Here is an 18,358-nt window from a genome sequence, read left to right as displayed (position 1 = left end):
CGGCGGGAGGAAGAGGCCAAGTGGTGGCAGCTCTACCAATTAAACGCTGCACCTGGTTTACCTCAGTGCAGCGTGGGGATGTCTCTGGTGAACCGGATTCGCATCTCCACTCCTCCACCTGCAGCTGCTGGGTGACCTTGGGCTTGTCACACTTCTCTGAAGTCTCTCAGGCCCACTCACTTCACAGAGTGTTTGTTATGGGGGAGGAATGGAAAGGAGAATGTTAGCCGCTTTGAAACTCCTTAGGGTAGTGATAAAGCAGGATATCAAATCCAAACTCCTCCTCCTCCGTCTTCTCTGTCAATCAAACACCACTGACAGTGGCAGAGCCACTGCCTCTCAGCCTCTTCCTCCCATTGCCATCACTGGGAGTCTCGGCTTTGCAGCAGGTTCCAGCTTCATGACACTGGTCGGAATAATGAGCCTGGGGGGCCGCATCCGGCGCCCGGGCCTTAGTTTGCCGACCCCTGGCCTAACCAATCCATTAAAGAAACTCAAACAAGCAAGCAAAAAATAATGATGCTGGGTGGTATTCAACTAAGTTTTACACAGAGTAGACCTATTGGCATGAATATAACCGAGTTAGGTCTATTAATCTCAGTGGGTCTATTCTGAGTAAATTTTAATTGAATGCCACCTTATGATCCTACTGCATTGGCTTAGACTTGTCTAATCATAATTCAAAGAAAACTGGAATTTGTGTACTACGGTATGTTCAGGCCGAGCTGGAAAGTAAAACTAGACGGGCTTCAGAAATACCACTTCCTCTTCTCTCTCTCTCTCTTTTTAATTGGAAAGGATTTGAATTTGTAAAAGACTTTTTATTAAAAAAAAAAAAGTCTGAGTACAAATCATGCCATGCAGTATTGCCAAAATAAACTTGGCACAACACATTTTCTTCCCGATTTTTTTATTTATTTTAGGTGTTGGCATGTACTGAATATTAATGGAGCACCACTTCCAATTGCTGGCATAATGTTTTCTTCCTAGAAACACTGGTGGTTGTTTTTAAACCACCAGAAACAAGTGTGCTGTTCACGGTCTTCAATTACGCTTGAACATAAGTGATTTTTAAAAACGACAACTTTTTTTTCTGGCGAGTTTATCTTGCAAAGTTGTAAAAAGGTTATTAAATTATGACTAATCCCTGACACTACAAATCATTTTCCTCTTGTCTTCCTAGTAATTCTGTTTTCTTTAATTAAATTTATTATGCATCCTGTATCACCAAATACATACACTGTCATCAATGTGTCAGTGAGAAACCAAACTATACTCAACAAGTTATAATGAAGAGAGGATCGCACTCTGAAGAGAACAGCTAATAGGTGCCTGACTACCAGAATCCAAACAAATTTTGTGATTTTGGGGTAGCAGGGGGAATCGGCAAAAACGTTTAAACATTTGGCTCGCACCTGAAATCTGAATGACTGATATATGGGATGGGGATGGGGCACAGTGGTGGGGAACAGAATTTGAGTAAAGAAGATCAAGGAATCTTGGGTCAAATGAGCTCAGGCAGTAGGACTGAGAAAGTCTACGAATTAGAAAATTTCAAAAGCAATTGAAAGTCCTGGACTAGATTCAATGTAAGTCCATTTTGTAGACTCATTGTAGCATAGTCTTTTTTGTGTGCATCATCAAACCTTTCCACTTGGGAAATATCAATAAACTATGTTTCTGATAAGCTCTGTGAGCAGACTTGGCAGCCTTCGGAAGCACTATGCGTGGCATTGTGATTACTAAAATTGGAGCCCTTTTATGACCATAATAAACCAAGTTCGGTCATTGGCCTGAACATGAAAGGCAAGAGGCAGGCACAAAAAGAGGCATCTCTTTGAATACTGGTCCCACTCACTTAGTCTCCGACTGTCCCACGCTGCATCAGGAGGGTCTGAAGGGAGCTTTGATTCATGTCTGCTTGAATGAAGGTCGAACCCTATTATGATCAGGCACAATAATTACTTAGCCTCTGCACAACTTTCCCACTCACTATGGAAAGATCCACTGCTCACTGGGATCCACTCACCCCATTTCAAGGAATTTTGTGAGGACTGGACTGAAAGGAGATGGAAGTGTCTGTTATCTAATAATAATTGTTCACATCCAATCATATTTTATGATATTGCCAAGGGCATGCTAAGCCAATACAGAGTAAACACAGTTCTCTGAGTTGACCTCAGTGATGTTGTCATGTAGGCAAGTCTGATTGGCTGCATAAAATCATGAGTCTGTGAAGAGCCACACATGTAAACAACCCCCCCCCCAACCTGGAAACATTTTGGCCTTCCCACAATATGAAGTGTGCAGCCATGCAGCAAACCTTACAACAGCTGTCTTAATTTAAATTTCTTGGCCCTCTTCCTCTCCCCTACTTATATTTTCTTCTTCTGCCTGTCTTTATTCATCTTCATTCCCTTTGTTCTTCTTGCTGACACCATCTTCTTTCTTTTTCCCTCCCGTTTCCCATATTTTACTTTAGGATTTCTCTTTTCTACCTATCCTCAATAGGTTAAAAAAAAATTCTTCCCAAAAATAATTAAAAAAGAAGAGAAACCATCAGACTGAACTCCACCCCCCACTCAACCCTGCTTTCCCCCTAACTGAACAGTTTCACCTTCCTTCTATCATCTCTCTTCTCATTGGTTTTAACCCCTTATGTTCAAGTTCATCCTCTCTTAGATTCTTCCTTTGTTATGTCTACATGTCTACTTTAGAGTACACCTGAAGGCAGAGGCTATAGGTGTTTGATAACACACCTTTGATAAATAATACTTTATTTTTACAAAACAGCAGTCCTAGGTCCGATGGGACTCAGCCCATAGAAGTGGCCTGGTAAACTACCATATTGGCCTGAATATAAGCCTTACTTTTTTCTCCAAATTCTGACCATGAAAAGTTAAAGTGAGGCTTAAATTCACAACCTTACAAAAACTGGCTTTTACGATATTGCTGCTGAAACAGACCTGGTAAAACAGAGCGGATGTGAGTGCCTGTGGAATTTTAAGAGAGCAGCTTATATTTGGGTAGTGTCTTTCTCTCTCCCCCACCCCATCCAATGAATTGTAAAGGTATGGCTTATATTCGGGTGCAGCTTATATTTGTGCCAATATGCTATGTGTGTACAGGAGTAACAGCATCAAAGTGACATCAGTAGCAGGAATGCTTCCTGCAGAATCAAATTTTCCTTTTCTAACCAAGCAAGAAGGCATGTTGGCTTTTGTAAACCAAGTTGGGTGCTTTTTGACCCAACATAGAAGTCATTGTTATAAATTGTGGAAGAGCTCAGAGTTTTGTTGGTGTTTCCGTCTGTCTCTGTGTGTAAATCAGCTAGGGTCACAAGTAAAAGATTGAGCAGTTCTTGATATTCTTTGCTCCATTTGCTGCTGCCAAGAGGTTAGGATGACAATAATGTGGAAGAAGGCTGGCTGCTTTCCACCACAAACATATAAACAAGCAACTGTTTGTAACAAAGCTTGGTTGTTGGAGCTAAATGAATAATTGTGTGCATTTATTTGTATTAATCTCAACAGAATGCCCTTCACCTTTACACTCCATAAATATAGAAGGGGGTGCTGCTGCTGCTGCTGCTGCTGCTGCTGCTGTACACAACTGGTTTCTTGGTGCATCAGGGCCAGGTTTTCCCATAATCGATTGGCGTGCTTTTTCTTGTGCAAATGCTTTTCCTTCTTCCAAAATGGCAGAGTTTTTTCACCATCAATGAATCCTAATGCTGTAAAGCTGTACCCTTGCCCCCCCCCCACTAATTAGTGACCACACACAAATGGCTTTAGAGCCTTGATTCAAAACACTAATGCAATAAAACTGATTTGAGTTTCAGGGAGCAAGGGTTCTTCATGAAAGAAACGTTTTAGTGTATTCTCTCAAAGAGGGCCTGGTTTACTTATCTCACCACTGCATACCAAGTGATGGATGACCCAACTTCTGGGCAACCACAATGTGTGACCTCTCACTGCTGGACCTCCCGAGTTGTCCTTTTAGTTTTCAATTATTTATCTAGATTGGGTTAGTGAGTCTGGCTGTTAAGCAGAAAGTTGGTGGTTCAAGCTCACCCAGGGACTGCTGTGGGCAAGATTCCTGCATGGCAGGGGGTTGGACTAGATGTCCCTTGTGGCCCCAACTCTATGATGCTATCATCACAGGATCACAGAATTATAGAGTTGGAAGGGACCACCAGGATTATCTGGTACAACCAGATCTGCAATGCAAGATCCCACCTTTATATTACCAAATACCAGATCCCTGCTACATACACCACAGATTAAAAGTACCCTTTTTATATGCCTGATGTCACCATTTGGTTTCAAATAAACAATGCCCTTGTTCACTTTTTATCATGTACAGTAGCTGTGCATCATAGGCAGGGGATGAACGGACTGTGATTGGGACCTTGTTGCTCTCTAGATGACATTTGGCCTCAACCCCCATCATCCCTGATTGTTGGACATGCTGGATGGTACTCAAGGAATTTGGAGACCAACAATATATTTAGCACTGCAGCTTCCCAATCCCTGCTTTATAACATATGTAAACAGGGTTATGTATGGATGCAGACATGTTGCAGATGGGTTGGAACAAAGTTGCCCTTGGGATATATAGCAAGCTTCTTTGTTGTTGTTGCCCGTTAATGAATTATTCCCTCTGTTTGTCTCTTCTTCTTCTTCTTCTTCTTCTTCTTCTTCTTCTTCTTCTTCTTCTTCGACCTAGTTGTTGCTTTCACTATATAAAGCTTAAGAAAATTTCATGCCATTCGTTGTTTTGTGGAACTCCCACATTTTTTTTTTAGTAAAAATGCTTACTGTTTTGAAGCATCATCTCAGCCCCCTTTTACCTATTCTCAGACAGAAAGGGCATTGGAGTCCGTCCCCCCCATCACATTCACATTATTTAACCTTGCAGTGATTTATTGCACATTTGCAGGATTGGAATAGTACGCAAAGATGTTTGTGTGCAAGAATGTGATAGCTATGAGATTCGTGTTTGCCCAGTTTATCTTTCTGTCTTACAGTTTGGATGGTGGAAAAATTAAAGGAACAATGTCAACATCCTTTTAACAGGGGACTGAGACCTGTGGGTATAGGGTGGTATAATTATTATTATTAATCTTACATCTCCTTGGAGGCAGTTTAGCAGGGTAAAGAGACTCCAATGAGGAAGACATACAGGCTTCTCTGCTCATGTGAAGTTTGCCGGATTTCATCCATCTGACTCAAACTTTACTAGATGGCTATATTTCTGAAAGCTCCTTGCAGTGACCTTTATCTTGCAATGGGTGATAGATAGTTGGATGAATAATGATAGATAAATACAGTGGTACCTTGGGATGCGAACGGGATCCGTTCCGCGCCACTACCGCGCATGTGCGTGACGTCATTTTGAGTGTCTGCGCATGCGTGAGCGGCGAAACCTGCACAGAGTAACATGCTCCGTTACTTCTGGGTTTCCGCAGAGCGCAACTCGAACACGCTCAACCCGAAGCGCATTCAACTCGAGGTATGACTGTACTGTAGTTAGATCGGCAGGAAGAGAAAGTTCCAACGGAGGAAGAATTGATAACAAAGATGATAGACTATGCTGAAATGGCAAAGATGACTGGGCAGATCAGTGACTAAGATGAAGAAAAGTTTGTACAAGACTGGGAAAAAAATATAGAATACCTTAAATTTAATTGTAAAGAGTTAGAAACATTAGCAGGATTGATATAGCATCTATGAAGTACCATGTATTAAGGTTATTAAATGGACTTGAGATTGAATGGGAAAGATAAGATGTGTACAAAAGGGAGAAGTGGAAACCAGGGGTGGGGTGGGGGAAAGTCCAGAAGGGACAAATAATTAATTAGTTTTAATTTGTGTTACGTTGGAAATTTTGAATATTTTTTTTCTAGAAAAAAAGATAAATACTGTAGATAGATAGAGTGGAAATAATACAACATGAGACACACATCTGTATGTAAAAATCCCAGCCCAAAAGAATATAAGAGGAGACAAAATATTTGCATATTTGTAGCAATACAGCTTCATATCTTTGGACTGGAAGCACTCATTCTGAACCAGTGGAAAATGTATTTAGAATGCTGCTCTATTTTGGGGGGGAGGGGGGAGAATTAAGAATGAAAAAAGCATACTTATAGGTTTTGAGCTCAAGCAAGCAAATGTATTTGATAAATACTGTATGTGCACATAAGAACAGTTAAAGGATACGTTCCCCAAAAATAATGTATTCCTTTAGAATTGTTGTAGATTTTCATAATATTTCCTCCCACAAATATTTATATTGTAACTTACATCAAAAGGGCAGCTGTGGTTCTTGACTGAGTGTACCTATGCACCATATATATTTATATAAGAAGTGAGTCTACTGTAATTACCAGTTTGCAGAGCGAATTCCTACAGGGTTTGTACTCTCCCCATTAGTAAAAGAGATAAGTTGAAATGTATTAAAATTTCACTGTACAACTGGGAGTTTTTGTTCACAGTAAATGTGTTAATGTTTCTTCATTGCTTGACTGTTTGTGTTTAAATTTAGGCAGCATGCCCAACAGGGACAAAATTATAGGATAAAACTATGTATAAAAGAAAATCCTTTAGAGAGAACCAATAAGGGTTATTTTTAATAAGCAGTTACACATAATAACATTCTGCTCTGACCATGGAGTAAAGTTTTAACTGTCTCTTTCGCAATTACTGGAATCGCATTCTCTTTCATGTCAAAGTTTGGAAGACAGGAACAATGTCAATTTCTAATGTACCTCGTTAGCAAAAATATTATTGCTTGGCTTTTCCACAGTCTGCCAAATTAATAAGGAAGCACTTAACAATAATACTAATAAGCGCTTAAAATTTAGTGATCAAAAAGTCCATTTTTTGGAGGGGGGTCAGAAATAAGAGAAATCCATTAATCTCGATACAGTGTAATTTATGGATTTAAGGCACTTTGCAGAGTCTTTCAACTTTAATCTTTCTAAAGTGTTGGGAAATGTTTGGGGTGTTAGGAGTTAATGTTTACGGTGCTAGGCTCTCCAGCCCATCTTCCCAAGACAATTTTTTTATCCATACATTTATACCATATTGCATTTGTGGCAGTGAAGCTTCTGACATTTTTTGAGCCAGAGTGAGTCAAGGAATGGACATTTTGATGACCAAGAGAGAGAGAAAATTCAGCGCAAGGATTTTCCTAGTCCAGGTTAATTATTTGCGTTACTAGGATTCAGTTAAAAAACCAACCGAAAAGTGATATTGAGAAACATCTTTGGAAAAGTGCATTTGGAGAGAAAATACATTTAGAAATTCTTATTTTATTGGAGGAGGTATTGAATAATATATGTCTAAACACAAAGTTATGATGTAGAGCAGAAATAGACTGAATCACCCATCCCTCCTCGTTTAAACCCAGGTCTTCCAGGTGAAAGCCCCATTTGACCACACCAGCTAATTGCTGCTCCATCTTTTATGCAGTAATCATGTTTGGCAATGTACAGTATGGTTACCTAATGTTTCGTGCTGTAAAACATGCGTACTGTGGAGTGCAAATGGGCAGCCCAAACATGCAGTGCGCATAGGAAAAGGAGGCTCATCTTACTGTGCCACACAATACAGTGGTGCCCCGCAAGACGAATGCCTCGCAAGACGAAAAACCCGCTAGACGAAAGGGTTTTCCGTTTTGGAGGCGCTTCGCAAAACGAATTTCCCTATGGGCTTGCTTCGCAAGACAAAATGTCTTGCGAGTTTTTCCGACTTTTTTTCTCTCCCCTCCCCCCTTTTTCTAAACTGCTAAGCCGCTTATCCGCTTATCCGCTAAGCTGATAAGCCGCTAAAAGCCGCTAAAACGCTAATAGCGCTAATCCGCTAAGCCGTCAATGGGCTTGCTTCGCAAGACGAAAAAACCGCTAGACGAAGAGAATCGCGGAACGGATTCTTTTCGTCTTGCGAGGCACCACTGTAGCGTCTTCCATTGTATTTTGCTACCTGTGTGTAGCCTATTATTTCAGCAAAGCAAGCGGTCTTTTGTGTGTGTGTGAATAGAGAACTCCAGATTAGGTTTTTGTCATGTTTCTGCAACAAATGTAAGAGCAACTTATATTTTTAACGTAGCTTTGCTGAATCAGTGCACATAAGAATAATACTCTTGGATTGGACTAAAGGCCCATTTATTTCAGCATCCTGTTCTCACAGGGAAAGTAGTTCATTGTCGTCATGACCAGAAGCAGGGCTCACCCCCCTCCCAGCCGTTATTCTACAGAACTCAGTTCTGGAACCTCTCAGGTGGGCGCTATTTCCATCATAAGACAGGGGCCTCTTTCTCTAGAAAAACAGCACTGGCTAGAAGTCATTGAAAGCCATCCAAATTGATGAAAATCACTACGGGTTGTGGAAACAGGTTCCATAGTGTAACTGTGTGAAGTAGTATCTCCTTTTATTGGTCCTGAATCTTCTAGCAATCGGTTTACTTGGATGGGTCCTAATTATACTATTACAAAAAGACTATCCACTTTCTCTGCACCATAGGTAAAGGTAAAGGGACCCCTGACCATTAGGTCCAGTTGTGACCGACTCTGGGGTTGCGGCGCTCATCTCACTCTATAGGCCGAGGGAGCCGGCATTTGTCTGCAAACAGCTTCTGGGTCATGTGGCCAGCATGACTAAACTGCTTCTGGAGAACCAGAGCAGCTCACGGAAACGCCGTTTACCTTTCCACCGGAGTGGTACCTATTTATCTACTTGCACTTTGACGTGCTTTCAAACTGCTAGGTTGGCAGGAGCTGAGACTGAGCAACAGGAGCTCACCCTGTCGCGGGGATTCGAACCGCCGACCTTCTGATCAGCAGTTCCTAGGCTCTGTGGTTTAACCCACAGCGCCACCCGCGTCCCTGCACCATACATATTTTTATATGCCTATATCGTGTTCCCTGACCCACCTTTCTGCTCCCTAAAACTCCAAGTATTGTAACCTTTCCTTGCAAGATAATTGCTTGACCCCCTTCATCATTTTGGCTGTTCCTCTCTGACTTTTTCCACCTCTACAAATTGAAGTCAACAGAACTGTGCAGAAGTATTCCAAGTGCAGTCTCACTATAGTTTTGTATAACAGTCCGTTTTACTTTCAGCCCCATTCCTAATAATTCCTAACATGGATTTCAGCATTTTCCCAACTGCTGAGCACTTGATTCTCTCTTAGAACATTTCCCAGAAATAACTGCATGGGGTGTTTTTGTTTTTTTCCCTGAGTCTGACTACAGGGCTTCTTAGTACTGATAGAGGATTTCAAATGGCATTTTATCTTTCCTTTCTTCTACTCCCCAGTGTCATTTTCATTTCCCTGCTTCTCCCCGAAGAACAGTTGTGCATGGTTTTGTAAAACATTTCTCTGCTACATGTTTTCCCACACTGAAAGTACCTTTGTTATCTCATCAGCTGTCTTACGTGTTGTTAGTATTCTTGCCATCATATCATATTAGTATGGTTTTCATGAATGCCACAGAGAAATATAATGATATTAGCACCTTTCAAATTGTATTAGTGAAAATAAATACAAGTCAGAAACAATACTAATATAATATGATGTAAAACTACTGATATAGCACTAAGATGCACTGAACCCCTCACAAGGTATATCTGACTGATACCAGGAAGCAAGGGATGTAGCAAGGCTCAGGAGTATTTAGAAGTGCTGAAATGCAGGGTAAAGAATTATATTGTTCTACATAAGGAGCCTCTAAAATCAGGACAGCACTTCCTTGGGTTGCTTCCAAGCCTGATGAGGAACATTTGAGGGAGCTGGGTATGTTTAGCATGGAAAAGAGGAGACTGAGATATGATCGCCATCTTCAAATATCTTTAAAGGGCTGTCACATGAAGGTTGGAACAAGCTTGTTTTCTCCTGCTCCAGAACGGTAGGACCTGAACCAATGGATTCAAGTTACAAGAAGGGAGATTCCGAATAAACATCGGGAAGAACTTTCTGAGAGTAAGAGCAGTTAGACAGCAGAATGGTCTCTCTCGGAAGATGGTGGAATCTCCTTCACTGGAAGTTTTTAAGCAGAGGTTGGGTGGCCATCTGTCATGGATGCTGTGGCACTCACACAGGGTCCCCGGATGTTTAACGGTCTATTGATCCCTGTGCCACCACTGTGCTCGCTTCCCCGCTGCCACCAACCAGTTACTCTCTGGTAAAACACTGAGTCCAGACAGTTGTTAAAAGTGAACCAAAAAAACCAAGTTTATTTTACAAACATTAACAAGTTTATGGTTTCTCAGATAATATTCTGATACTCAGATAATATATCTTACTTTAGTTTCTTTACTGGCCTATACCTTCCTAATACCTTCTGACTGATTATCTCAACTGTTTGACTGACTCCTCTTAACACATTCTCTCACTCTCTCACACCAGACTAGCCCAGTCCACAGACTTATCTTCTCTGTCTCTTCTAACTCCAGACTGTCTTCTCCACCCTAACTCTAATTCTCCCCCCCCATACCTCTGTGCTTAAACCTTATACACAGTTAACTCCGCCCCCTGGGTTCCCATTGGTTAGTCATTTTACAATTAATTAACCCTTTCCCTATGAACCCAGTATGATGTCACACACCTAGCAGGGCAAATGCCACAGATGCTTTAGCTGAGATTCCTGCATTGCCTTAGGGTCCCTTCCAGCTCTACAGTTCTATGATTCTATGAAATGTGTGCCTTCAAAGTATGGTTTAAAAACGTGCAAAGTTAACTTGCTCGTATTCCAGAATTAAATTCTACGGAGCTGTGTAAAATCCCAACACTCTGAATGTCCGTGAACCATAATTCCATCCCAGGCACAGAGATAGTGTGTAGTTCAGGACCTTCGTGTTTCCAAGGTCAAGGATTGTGTTTCAAGAGTTTACACATGCACTGTACCTGCCCACTCGGTCAGTTGCTGAATTTAAAAGGTGTTTGCCTGGTGTGCAAACATGGTCGTTTTTATCTCAGATTAATAACAGGGTAACCGTAGCCCACCAAACTGCGGGAGGCAGTGGAAGACAGGAGTGTCTGGCGTGCTCTGGTCCATGGGGTCACAAAGAGTCGGACACAACTAAACGACTAAACAACAACCGCAGTAACAATAACAACCGTAGTCCAACCAAAGGGAATGACTCTACCTCCCTCTCACAGACTTTGCTCGCTTGCCTTTCTGAATTCCCTCTCTCCAGGCTTCTGTGGCTAAACTCCTCCCCACTTCCACTAGGATTATGCAATGAAATCCCACTTGGATTAAACAAAATACTGTCTCCCAAATCAAAATCTATCTATGGGAGTTTCCTTGTTTTGCATTTTGTATCAGCAGTTGGAATAAATGACCTTCGTGTGACCTCCAGTTATAGGACTCTTATTATTATCTATTGCTTTTCAAACAATTGATATCAGGCTCATTTTATCAATTCTTCCTTTCCTCCCATACTACAGCACAAACTAGAGTAATTTCATCAACAGTCGTATCAGTACATCAATTCTTCTCCCTGCCACCACCAGCATTTCAATCAGTTAATACTGAATTGATTTGTTCATTCTCAGGCCACCAGGCCTCCCCTCCCCGCTGCCCCCGTTATTGAAAAGCTACCATTACCACTAATGCTAACATATTGTAATATGATATCGAACAGCATTTCTAAACCCTTGAGTTAGACCCAAAGATGGGAAGCACTGCTAAAAAAACCTTAATGCTTAATGAAATCACAGGGCTTATTTTAGATTGTCTCCATGTCTTTAAACACGATTTTAGTGGAAATAGGGTTTTTAAAGGTAAAGTAGATCTGCCATATAACTAGCATAGGGATGGATTTAGATGGAATTATGACTTTTCCATTGATATTATAAGGGTTCCTTGGAGACATTTATAATCTTACTGGAAATGCAAGAAACACTGTGTCAGGTCTATGTCTAGAAAACTTATTTGATGTTCTAACTACTTGTGGATTATTTACATGGCAGAACCTAATGCTTCTTGGGGGCCCTGGCTTATTGCACCCTGAATCTGCCTTCACATTCCGCTTGTAGTACATCTATACATTTCCTCCGTAATATCTCCTTGGGTGGTGGTAGTGTTTAGTTTCTCTCTCCCAGTCTGAGTCAGCAAAAAAAGATCTTGTGTTTTACTCTTAAGTGAATGCAGGCCGGTTATGCAGGTGGGATTTATTTATATTGGTAGTAAATCTCATTACAATGCTCCTCGGCGGTCATAGCTAATCTTTTTAAATTTGTTTGACAGTTCTCTTTTAATATCTTCCATAATGGCGACTTAAAACGCTTCTACACTTGATTCCCACATCTAATCACCTGGACTGTGATCCAGTTTTTGAACCTCGCCATGGTGATTCTGCTCACAGCCCTTGGTTTGTTCCCTAGCTAAGCCCAGAGATGAGATAGAGACCATTTTCTCAAATCTGCCTCTAGTGGGCTATACCCTTTTATTTGTGTGTGAAGTACAATGGTACCTCAGGTTAAGTACTTAATTTGTTCCAGAGGTCCGTACTTCACCTGAAACTGTTCTTAACCTGAAGCACCACTTTAGCTAATGTGGCCTCCTGCTGCCGCTGCGCTGCCGGAGCACGATTTCTGTTCTCATCCTGAAGCAAAGTTCCTAACCTGAAGCACTATTTCTGGGTTTGCGGAGTCTGTAACCTGAAGCGTATGTAACCTGAAGCGTATGTAACCTGAGGTACCACTGTAATGTCATTTAGGCTGCACCTATACTTTGGGGGCCCAAAGGTTTTCCCATCATCTACCAAAGCCATATATAGTGAGTGCTTAAAAATAAAAAAAAAATCTTTCTTGGAAGCCCATCTTGAAATTGTGTGTGTGTGTGTGTGTGTGTGTGTGTGTGTGTGTGTAACAATCTCTCAGTGCCCCCATTTTTTACAGCTTTTAAAAACCAATTCAAGAAATCAAATAAAATACTGCATCACGTGACAAAAGGTCATTTGAGATTTTCATTTTCAACTCAGTTCAGTTTTGCCAGGCTACTACTTGTTAGAAATCTGTAGCCTGTCCTCAACCCAATTTCTTATGGATGGCAGGGAGGAGGGGCTGGGAATTAGGGCAGAAGACAGGAAAAGTGGTGGCAGAACAGAGGGGGAAACAAGGCGCCTCCAGCCTACTTTGGATTCAAGGCCTGAGCATTTGTGCTATGACCAAATGCGGTGGAGTCTCCTTCTTTGGAGGTCTTTAAGCAGAGGCTTGACAACCATATGTCAGGAGTGCTCTGATGGTGTTTCCTGCTTGGCAGGGGGTTGGACTCGATGGCCCTTGTGGTCTCTTCCAACTCTATGATTCTATGATTCTATGACCATAGCTGCCAACTTTTCCCTTTTTAAAAGGGAAATTCCCTTATTCTGAATAGGATTCCTCACAAGAAAAGGGAAAAGTTGACAGCTATGGCTAGGACTCCACACACAACTAGCCTAGGACTCACCCACTGTTGACATGTGGACTTTGACAATAAAAAGTTATCTTACCCCCACTGCTGCAGCAAGATACAAGCTCCTGCTGTGCTAAATACATTCTCTCATCCCATTTTTAAAAGTTTTTAAAATTGTTACTTATATTTTACAGGTGATACAGAACATGCTGGAAATTGCCATTCTCCCAGCCCCCTCTCCCTCTGATGCCAATTTTATCAACAAGTTTCTGTTTACCAAATAATAGCTCTCTAGTTTTCATAACTGTTTCTGTTCATTCGGAACACTTTCTTATTTGGGTAAACACAGGGACCCGATATAATTGTTCCCCTGGATAACGTTAATCAAAGATGGCGCATCTCATTGGTGATTGGATGGTGCGTAGCAAAAATTATGCATCTTAAAGTTTGGGGGAGGGGCAAATTCGCCCTGTCATTTGGGTTCAAATACACTTGACATTTAATTGACTGGTTTTTGGCCGTGTTAAAGAATGGTGATGCTAAGGTTATGTTAGCATTGGACTGTTTGTTTTAGAATTATTGTTACATTTCACCATGAAGAGCTATGTCAATGTTTACATAAGAAAAGTGGTTCTTAGTCACCATACTTATTTGGAAATAGATGATAAAAAAATCAATGAAACAGATGCGCAAGTAAATGTATTTAGGATCAGGATGCAAGTGATTACAGTAATTTCCTGTCATTCACCTTGCAACCTTATAGCATTTTCAGATGTTATATAATTTATTGTTGAAACCTGATATAAGGTGATTGAGATGTCTTAAATGTTGACCTGAAATCTCCTGGAATGTTTGTTCTTGTGAACAATGTGAATGAAACACAAATGAGGGAAGAAGCCCCCCCCCCCCCCCGTTTAATAATTTTAAACATAGCTGAATGAGTAATTTGGAATTCAGATAATAAACTGTAAAATTGAACTAAAAACACCAAACTGCATTTCAGTCTGAATCTAATTTCAACTGAATGATATTTTTAAAAACAAAAAACGAAAGAAAGAGGGGAGAGGTGGAGTATGTTGAAAATTATTCTGAACTTTCAATATAGAGATAATTTAGCAAGGCTCACAGTTGTAACAGGGTGATATTGCTGCTCCCGCTTGTAAGATAAACATCAGGAAACTGTGAAATATATGCTAAAAACTGAATTTGAAAGAAAGCATTTGTTAGTAGAAGGAGCTGCACTTCGTAATGCTTTCTGCCCTTTTGCAGTTGCAATTAATTACTGAGTTCATTAATTAATGAACATATTAGAGAAAGACACCATTACTGACTAGGGGAGATCTGATATATTACTGAGTCAATAAAGTATTGAACACAGAGAGACCTTTCGGTAGAACCCTCCCTGCTTCGTCTGGTCACTCGCAATCACATATATTATTCTTGCCTACTCAGCAATTTCGTGGGGCCCCTTATATTTCATATTTCTAATTCCTTTAATTACCGTTAGGTACAACGATGTTTTACAACCTTGCTAATGAACAGTTGGTCGGTTGACGTTGGTTGATAAACTCTTAACTGTCAGGTGCAATACAACAAACTCACCATGCCCCCCCCCCCCGCTTGTGCTTGCATCCAGCAATACTTTTTAGAGTCTGATATGAAGCAGCAGCTGAAGAGAGAAAAGCAAAAGGCATGTAGAAATATACCTTTGTCGGAAATCGTGTAAGGAAAAAGCATTCAGATTTTAATCGGAGAACAACCGAAAAAATTAATCAAACATGATCTATGCATTTGCAAATAACCCCTGTTTTGAGCTTATTTGCTCACAGGGATGCCACATTTATTTGAATGGGGCTGGTAATATCCCGCAAGGACATGAGCTGTGAGATATGTGGGGCACTATGCATGTACAAGAGGGCTTTACTTACTGCCAGCCTCTGCTACCCAAATGCTGGTCTTGAACTCCTGTGGACTAAACGGAGTGGGCTTAGCTGTGTCAGAGGGTTGCAGTTTTGCAAAGCCAACAATATGCAACAGGCCAGCAAAACTTCTCCTGGCCTATAACTTTAATTAATAAACAGTGTGACGCAAACTATCTATACTTGGAGGTAGATCTCTCCCAAGTGCAGTGGGATGCCCGAGTGAGGAGGTGTATATATAAAAGATTGCAGCTAAAACCACTGTTTCAAGACAATGGTGGTTATTTCCTATAATGTGGCGATTTGCATTTCAATAAATCAGTTGCTGCTGCATTCGGGGAATTCTGATGTTCTTGCAAGTGCAGGTACCAAACCTCCTTCCTCTGACCCTAAAGTAATCACTGGTTGCATCTAAATTGGTGGAGTGATCATTTCCTGGCATTTCCAGTAGTTACAGTACATTGTTAATGTGTGAATGATGAATATAATACCCTCCATTTCAAAAATATGTGTGCAAATTAAGCTTAAATGCATGCCATAAATTTACTACTAGTAGTTTAGGGAGCACAGGTCATCTATAGAACTATTAAAAAACTGAGGTCTTGGCCTAAAAAGAGAGCGCCTTGGTCATTATTTATGTATTTGCTTTATAGTTTAAAGAAATTATCCATCTTTCCCTTCCAAAGTAATATTTCTTTTCATACCATATGTGTTTCAAGCTTACCTACTTATAGTTCATTTTCAGGTGGTGGGGGACATGTTTCTAAATGGCACATCAAATTGTCAAAAGTTGAACAGCTGTGCCTTGTACAAGTGATGCAGCAAATGAAACTTGCTGTATGGTTCCTGAATCAATTCTCTTCTCTACCTCCATCATTGTATTGCTGCTTAGGGAACACATGGAGTCAGTGGCCATTCTGGTGCTTAACTGAATTAAATATTTCACAAGTTTCCAAAAAAGAAACTTGAGAACTTTTTTTCTTCTTCAATGGAGTGGAGAGACCTTTGCTCCGTATTTATGTATATTTAAGTATGTACTTCATTCTTAGTTACAACAAAAATGACATGTTACAGTGTTAAGAGATAACTAGCTTTAAAAAAAAAACCCATCCTTTGGGCATTTGGAAAGCTGAAATTTGTACAACACACACATTGTCTTCTACACTTATAAACCAAATGGGGACTTCGGTCTACATTATTTAAGTGTGTTTATTCATTTTCACGATGGTGATGGCTTAATGCATCCTATAATTGGAATTGTTCTGTGACAACAAAAAAGTTATTGTTTATGACAGCCCCCTTCCCCTGAGATGAAAATAGAGCAAGCCATTTCATGTCAATTTTTGTTTTACATTTTGTTATATGTGCAGTAGGGAAATGAAAATGACAAATATTCTGAAAGCATATATTTAAAGATTATTTTAAAAAACAAAACAAAACAAAACAATGCTGCATATTTCTCTGATAATAGCCAAGATTCCAAGTAGTGCTCTGAATATGTGTTGAGATCTGATACAGTGCAGAATGGGGAACTTGTGGCTCCCCAGATATTGTTATCTCTGACCATTGGCCATGCTAGGGCTCATGATGGTTGGAGTCAATACAACACCTGCAGGTTCCAGAGCCCTGGTGTAGTGGCTAAGAAGGTTAACTATTCTGAACCTGGAAGTTCAAATCTCATCTGAATCTTGAATTTTGCCAAATCGTCTGCTCTTATGCTTTTAAGCTTCTACCAGGCAATATCGGATGACAGTTCTGACCTCCCTCCCTATAGGGTCTGATGTAAGCAGTACATGTTAAGATAATGCACATGAAGGCCCTTAGACATGCAGCAAGTTATAAAAATTCTACTTCTTATGTGATTATTCATCTAGTAAGATGTTTATAGAAGTTGGTTTTCCTTTTCTCCTTCCAGGCCATACGCTGCACACTGGTAAATTGCACGTGTGAATGTTTCCAACCGGGGAAGATAAACTTGAGAACCTGCGATCAGTGTAAACATGGATGGGTGGCACATGGTAAGAACTACTTTCCTTTCTGTTTCTCCTTGTCATGTTTACCTCAATGTGTGCATATAAAATATCAATTGCTTAATTACTTTTACATATTGACACCTACATACCCGTTGTAAATTTTTCTGACATCAGAAGAAGTGCGCTATGGCATATGCATGCTTGCTTTGTGCTCTGTAGACAACAGAACAGCGGAGGTTCCTGTTGTTCCAACACATGGCATTGAATGACAGTGGAAGAAATGAGTATTGTGCAGCGTGCATTCAAAATAGCATATTCTAGCCTATTTCGATTTTCACAATTGAGTAGTTCAACAAGATATTTAGATCTAGGGCCAGCCCGACATATTTTGGTACCTGAGGCAGAATCTGTCCATGTCTTTCGCCACAATATTGTTTAGACTCAAAACTGAACTCAAAGCTGAAGCTGTGTCAAAGCAGACTGTTGAAATTTGCTACTGAGGTTGCACTAAGAGATCAGTTGCGCATAGGATAGCAGTTGTGTCAAGCTAATGGTTCCAGCTGCCTTGAAAGAGGAAGTGGTGGTGTGGCTGTTGCTATGGAAACCTGCCTTGCAACCTGAAGGTCTTAATAACCATTCACCAGTTGCTAACATTCCTTTCCTGGGCATGGTATTTAAGCGTGTGGTTGCCATGCAACTCCAGGCAATCTTAATGAGATGAGTTTTCCAGATCCTTGTCAGTCATGCTTCAGGGCTGTTTCTGGCACTGATGGATGACTTTTGCCCTTTCTTGTGATGAGGCAGAGCAATGCTTTTAAAATCATTACCATGTGGGTAGTCCTCAGTATGAGTACTGGAAACAAGCTGAAAGCTGCATGCGTTAAATATATATTTTATTAGCTGGAGCTAGACTAAGCTAGTTGAACTTTGCTCCCATTAACATCACGGTTAACTTATCCTACTGATTTCAGCAGAATCTAAGTTATTCTGAACTTAAATTCTAGAGCATGGAGTTGGATCTAGAATAAGTTAATGGATCCAACTCATGTTCCCTGCCT

General features: G+C 40.6%; 1 protein-coding gene across 9 annotated transcripts in view; it reads left to right on the top strand.

The window, feature by feature from the left end:
• BNC2 (basonuclin zinc finger protein 2) overlaps positions 1–18,358 on the top strand; it is a 416,653-nt gene that overhangs the window by 245,949 nt on the left and 152,346 nt on the right. For 8 of the 9 annotated variants that reach the window (XR_013834311.1, XM_079959195.1, XM_079959198.1 and 5 more), the window contains one exon: positions 17,243–17,345. Coding sequence is in view for 8 of the 9 variants with exons in the window: in XM_079959195.1 (XP_079815321.1) it covers positions 17,243–17,345 (103 nt within the window). In the remaining variant the exon portion in view is untranslated. Of the gene's footprint in view, positions 1–12,139; positions 12,177–17,242; positions 17,346–18,358 lie in introns of those variants that run through there. The other variant, XM_079959197.1, reaches the window with a different exon arrangement.

The sequence above is a fragment of the Podarcis cretensis genome (genome assembly GCF_951804945.1).
Source record: "Podarcis cretensis genome assembly, chromosome: 17".
Lineage (NCBI taxonomy): Eukaryota > Metazoa > Chordata > Lepidosauria > Squamata > Lacertidae > Podarcis > Podarcis cretensis.
The sequence above is the reverse complement of the archived record's forward strand: the minus strand, read 5'-3'. Positions and strand labels throughout refer to the sequence as shown.